At 49.0% G+C, this 6,072-nt stretch overlaps 1 protein-coding gene across 1 annotated transcript; it reads right to left on the reverse strand.

Moving 5' to 3' along the window:
• Nucleotides 1-1,991: 1,991 nt before the first annotated feature.
• Nucleotides 1,992-4,023, reverse strand: LOC124654594 (purine permease 3-like). Its single transcript, XM_047193590.1, has 2 exons — nt 3,150-4,023; nt 1,992-2,454 (listed from the first exon to the last, which is right to left on the reverse strand). Exons 1-2 carry the CDS (start codon nt 3,933-3,935, stop codon nt 2,122-2,124), a joined length of 1,119 nt encoding a protein of 372 aa, XP_047049546.1. The 5' UTR covers nt 3,936-4,023; the 3' UTR covers nt 1,992-2,121.
• Between the last annotated feature and the right edge of the window lie 2,049 nt (nt 4,024-6,072).

Here is a 6,072-nt window from a genome sequence, read left to right on the forward strand (position 1 = left end):
GCGCCGCACTACATCCCGCCGCCATCAACCTTCAACGTGCTTCTTGGCTCCTCCTGGTTCGATAAACCTTGGTTTCTTTCTGAGGGAAAACTTGCTGCTGTGCGCATCATACCTTCCTCTTGGGGTTCCCAACGAACGTGTGAGTTACACGCCATCACAGGCCAATCATTGATTGTTACGAATAGCAACGCTCGTAGGTCAAATTCTTGTTCGGTGTGGTCATCCCACACACGTACACCTGGTTCGGCCCACAACTCCAAAATTTTATCAACTAATGGCCTTAGGTACACATCAATGTCGTTGCCGGGTCGCTTTGGGCCATGGATAAGCGCTGTAATCATAATGAACTTCCGCTTCATGCACAACAAAGGAGAAAGGTTGTAGATAGAGTCACGGACCAGATGCTGTGACTGCATCTCTGCTCCCCAAAAGGATTCATGCCATCTGTACTTAGACCAAACCATAAGTTCATTGCCTCACCTGCAAAATCCGGGAACTCTCTCTCGATGTTTCTCCACTGCCGACCATCAGCTGGGTGCCTCAACATCGCGTCTTTTTTACGTTCTTCCATGTGCCATCGCAACAATTTGGCATGCTCTTTGTTTCTGAACAAACGTTTCAACCGTGATATTATGGGAGCATACCACATCACCTTCGCAGGAACCCTCTTCCTGGGTGGCTCGCCCTCAACATCACCAGTGTCATCTTTTCTGATCTTATACCGCAATGGACCGCATATCGGGCATTTATTCACATTCTCGTACTTCTCACAGCGGTAGAGGATACATACATTAGGGCATGCATGTATCTTCTGCACATCTAATCCTAGAGGGCAGACAAGCTTCTTTGCTTCATACGTACTGACGGGCAATTCGTTCTTTCTTCGAACCAGCTTCTTTAATATTATCAGCAATTTTTCAAATCCCGAGTCAGTCACACCGGCCTCTGCCTTCCATTTCAGCAATTCTAATATGCTACCCAGCTTTTTCTGCCCATCTTCACAACATGGATACAATATTTTTTGGTGGTCCTCTAACATCTTGTCGAACTGCAACCTCTCCTTATATGTGCCATAGTCTCTCCTTACATCAGAAATGGCCCCACGAAGATCATCATCACCAGGCTCATCTGGTGCCCGTTCTTCACCTCCTTCTTCTTTATTGTCTTCCATAGAGGTATCATCGTATTCAGGGAACATAGATCGGTAGTTGGCATCGTTATCTTCTTCATCGCCGTCTTCCATCATAACCCCTTCTTCTCCGTGCTTGGTCCAAACATTATAGCCGGACATGAATCCGTGCCGAAGCAGGTAGCTCTGAATGTCTCTTGAGCAATAGTAATCCTTCTCATTCCGACATGGACAACAAATAAAACCTTGCTTCGACTTGTTGGCCTCGGCCACAAGCAGGAAAGATTTCACGCCCTCTCTAAAAGCGGGATTGCATCGGTTACCGTACATCCATGGATGACTCATCTGCACCATAAGTACAATTATGTATCAAATGAAATCACCATGCTAAAATTAGTATTGTGCAGCCTATATATATGAGAAAATAGTTGCTAACCTTTTAGGACCAAAAAGAGGAGAAATCTTATTAAATAAACTCAAGTGGCATCCTCACAAACATTTCATCAAACACCTCTTGTGCACATGAAGAAAAAAAAAAGCTAGCATAAACCTCCACCTTCCACTACCAAGGAAAAAAATGTAGGAAGGTGGGAGGGGCTGGCTGTGTATATATAGGCCTGGACCTTTTGTCTCGGTTTGTGTCTCAAACCGGGAAAAAAGAGCTGCCAGCAGGCCGCAAAAGGCATCAGACCCTTTTGTCCCGGCCCAAGCCTCCAGCCGGGACAAAAGTTCCCTAACGAATCGGGACAAAAGGCCCGTGCCCTCCCGCTGGCTTCGGGGCGACGTGTCCTGGCCTTTTGTCCCGGCTCCAGACTGGGCCGGGACAAAAGGCCTGGACGGAAGACAAATTTTCTACTAGTGATACCTCTTCTAATAGTTTACTTTATTTTCAGCCAACATAGCTTCATAGAAATACAATGAAATTTTAGTTGTTACAAAGGACTGCCCGGCAAATCAAGGACCAACACCACAATGTGATCACAAATGATCACTTATTGATCTAATTTCTCTATATTTGAGGGCTTGTCAGACTGCTGCACATGGATCTGGATCTCTCCATAGAAGTAGGAAACAAAGCCCCATACCGAGAGGGCGACTGCGATGCCTTTGATACCATTGAACGGCTCATGAAAGAATAGGACGGCAAGCACCTCTGTGACTGGGATAAGGACGGTCATGATGACGCCACCAAGTAGCGCCGAGCCATAGAAGACTGCGCCCATCATGCCAAGGGAGAACAACTGGTACATGATGGCGGCACCAACCAGCAGCACGTAGTAGCTTGCCTTGCCGAGCCCGAACTCCTGGGCTTCGCGTGGGATTGCCTGCATTTGGTGTTAAGAACAAATTCTTAATCTCTAGCAATTTAAGTACACATTTATTTATCGACAAATTGTATTAAGACTAAGTATATGACATGTCCATAAATCTATGACTCAGGGATTTATTTTTTAACATGGCATGAACCCAAAATATGTATAGGTGGCTTTCCGTTTTTTTTTGTTGGCTTAAATAAGTACGTAATGCAACGATAAACTCATGTTTACTCTCACTACCATTTTAGATTTTATTTTCTATGGGATTAGCTTACGGGATGGCGTGGCTACTTTTGGTTTGTTGTAAATCAGTTGTCCTCCGTGATTTTAGGCCCATGATGCATCCGCACAACTCCACCTCAGCCCGTAAGAAATTTACATAAGAAGTTTTACCTAAGTGTAGCTTTATTGATCCTATCGTTCGCAAAAAAAAACTTTATTGATCCTATAACATAGGACTCGACTTGTATACAAAAAAGGTATTCTATGTGCAAAGGCGCTACCTGATCATATTCTCACAATCATGACATCATCTCATGGCAAGCATTGTTGCAATCTTATGTTGTTGCCGCACAGGCCTTCTGCGCATGCTCACTAGCATTTATAATGCGGCAAATATTTGGATTCACCCAGTTTCAAGATTTAATTCAGTTTCGTGGTGTTCTGGAAAACTAAGTGATGTCGCTAAAAAAAATTAAACTTACGTGGAAGTCGTTGTTGACGATCATGCCGATGATGCTGAAGACCGTGGCCGAGAACCCGATGACGACCTGCATCTCCATGACCAGCGTGTAAGTGACGGCGCAGCGGGCGCGCGCGACGTGCCGCGCCTGGCTGAGCTCCATGACGGGCAGTATGAGCCCGTACAGCGCGGCCGCGCCGAGCGTCAAGCCGAACCCCGCGTAGTACTGCACTCTCGTCACCCCCGCCGGGCGGTCCCCTCCGCCGTTCATCCCCAGCATGGCAGCGCCGACGCTGAGCAGCACCACGGCATTGACGGAGAAGGCCGTGAACCGCTGGCGCACGAGCACCAGAGCGAAGCCGGCCGTGAAGGCGAGCTGCGTGGACATGAGGACGGATGAGGTGGACACGGGCATGTAGTCCAGGCCGAAGGCGTAGAGGAGGTTGTCGAGCCCGGTCATGATGCCGACCACGACACTCGCGGCCAGGAGCAGGGGCGAGATAAAGAAGACCGGCGTTTTGTTGGTGGAGCACCGGCGGCGAGAGAGGAACGAGGCGGTGAGCGGCGCGAGCAGGAGCGGCCATCCGGCGGTCTGGAGCAGGCTAGAGAGCCACTTGCGGTTCCCGCCGTGGAGGAAGTAGGTGCGGAGGAGGAGTGGCCCGCTCGCCCAGCCGACGACCATGAGGAGGAAGCTGAGGACCAGGCGGGGGTTACGGTGGAGCGGTTTAGCCGCGACACCGGCGGCGGTGGCGCTAGCGAGCTGCTGCTGCTCGAGGGGCTGTGTCTGAGCTGGGGTTTCAACGTCCATGATCGGTGGTCGGGCGAGTAACCTCGAGTACTCTTGATGATGCCCTGCCACACGATTTGGGAGCCTGGATCGATGTGACGAGTGACAGTGTCAATACCCTCGTTATATAGGCCGGCCGTATGGTGTATGGTGCGCGTATGGTATGGTATGGTATGCGCGGTAGCCATTTTCTAAGATTAAATTCTACATATCTCTTTATCGCTGGACGGGCAGGAGCCGTTATTTATGCAAGATAATTAAATGGAAAACGTTCGGATTCGATCGCCCGATAGCTGGAAAAAAGATCAGTGGGTCTCCCACTATAATTATTTGTCGGATTGAATGCATGGCCACAGGTCGCATCAGGACCTAGTTACCAGCTACTAGCTTTTGCTTCACACGCAAGCTCGATCACGCGTAGCGAGTTATTTTGCTGCATACACGTACGTGCATAGTAAGCTTCCTCCGGTGCTTTGCCGCCGCGTTCCGATGGTGCTCTACGTGGATTTTGTCGGAGCCGGCGCCGAAGTCATTTGTCCACACTCCCGCGGTTTACCTAGTTCTCACTCGCCTGCTACCATGCATCTACCAGCTAAAGTAGGTTCAGATAGTGTGTAATCAATGGTTCACCTAAACTAACCATCTCATCATCCACTCGGCACCCAAGCCACACATGAGAAAATGCATATAAATTTGAACTAACTGCCGAGTTTGGTGAGGTTAACCCTGTTGCGGTCAGAAACCCACTGGCGAGCAGCGACGGGCAACACGGTAGAGCCGGGAGGCTCCCAGGGCTGCGGCTGGCCCTGGTCCCTCCGAGCGATGGCCCGCAAAGACTCGGCACGCACGTCCGATGCTGGTGCAAGGGCGTGCCACCTGGCCTATACCTGGTCAGGAAGGTGTTGGATTGTGCCTCGCTTAGTTTCATGCATGGCATACACGTAAACATTAAATACGAGCCTCGGTCGGCTCTCAGGTTATCCAGTGAATCGGCTCAAGGAGCCGATCCACCCATGATGCGTACGAGGTGTACGATCAGATGGTGGTCCTGCTTGATTAAAATAAAGCTAAAACGACCTACTACGATTTAGGGTTTTCACCGCATCATCGGAACATCCTACTCGTGATTGAGTCTGACGGCCACGCACGGTGATCGTAAACCGACCCTAGACAAGGCCTAAAAACCAACACGAAGTTGATCCCCGGAACATCCTGTCTAGGGCTAGCAAACTACACCCTACGCGCCACTGCATCCTTCAACCCGTTTGTAAGGCCTAACTATGCAGATATTAAACTAATCCTTGAAGGACAAGGAGCAATCATAACGGATCGGATCTACTAAATAATGATCAAGCGGGGTGCCGCCCTTACACCTAAGATAGGTGTAAGGACGGCTAGACGTCTAAGGGTTGCACGACGACAGCATATGATACGATGAACAATGCTAACCCTAATACATCTATGATAACTACGTTTCTCGCCATCAAAAAGGCTTCAGCACGAGCAACGCATGAACAACGAATAAACACGTACTGCCTAGATCGCAAGATGCGATCTAGGCAGCATGATGCTTACCCGGAAGAAACCCTCGAGACAAGGGAGTTGGCGATGCGCCTAGATTGGTTTGTGGTGAACGTGATTGTTGTTTCTTTCATAAACCCTAGATACATATTTATAGTCCGTAGACTTTCTAACGTGGGAATAATCCCAACCGGGCACGAGCCAAACTCTACCTAACCGACACGTATCCTACTATGTTACAGATACACGGGCAAACTAGCCCAAACTTTACATATAAGGCCGATTCATGTATTTCTTCTATGTATATTCTTCAAGCCCATCTCTAATCGCGGCCCACCTCTGATCCGGTCAAATTCTGGTGATAACACATGCCCCCCTGGTTTTGGAAATAACAATTCCAAAATCACTCTGCTTTTTCTTCGTCGGGTCATGTCGTGGCAGAGCAGAACCGCCGCAGTATCCTTCATCATGATGCCTTGCCTCCTCCACTTCTCCGCGTGACATCGGCAATTTTTTTTTTGTTGGGCACCACTTCCTCGGAAGCTCGCTGTGGCATTGAATCTCCACTATATCCCCTTTTATTTAACCGCTCCAAACAGTTTGCTTCTTCATCCCCTTCGCATTAGCACTCCAAAAG

This window comes from Lolium rigidum, chromosome 5, assembly GCF_022539505.1.
Source record: "Lolium rigidum isolate FL_2022 chromosome 5, APGP_CSIRO_Lrig_0.1, whole genome shotgun sequence".
NCBI classification, from domain to species: domain Eukaryota; kingdom Viridiplantae; phylum Streptophyta; class Magnoliopsida; order Poales; family Poaceae; genus Lolium; species Lolium rigidum.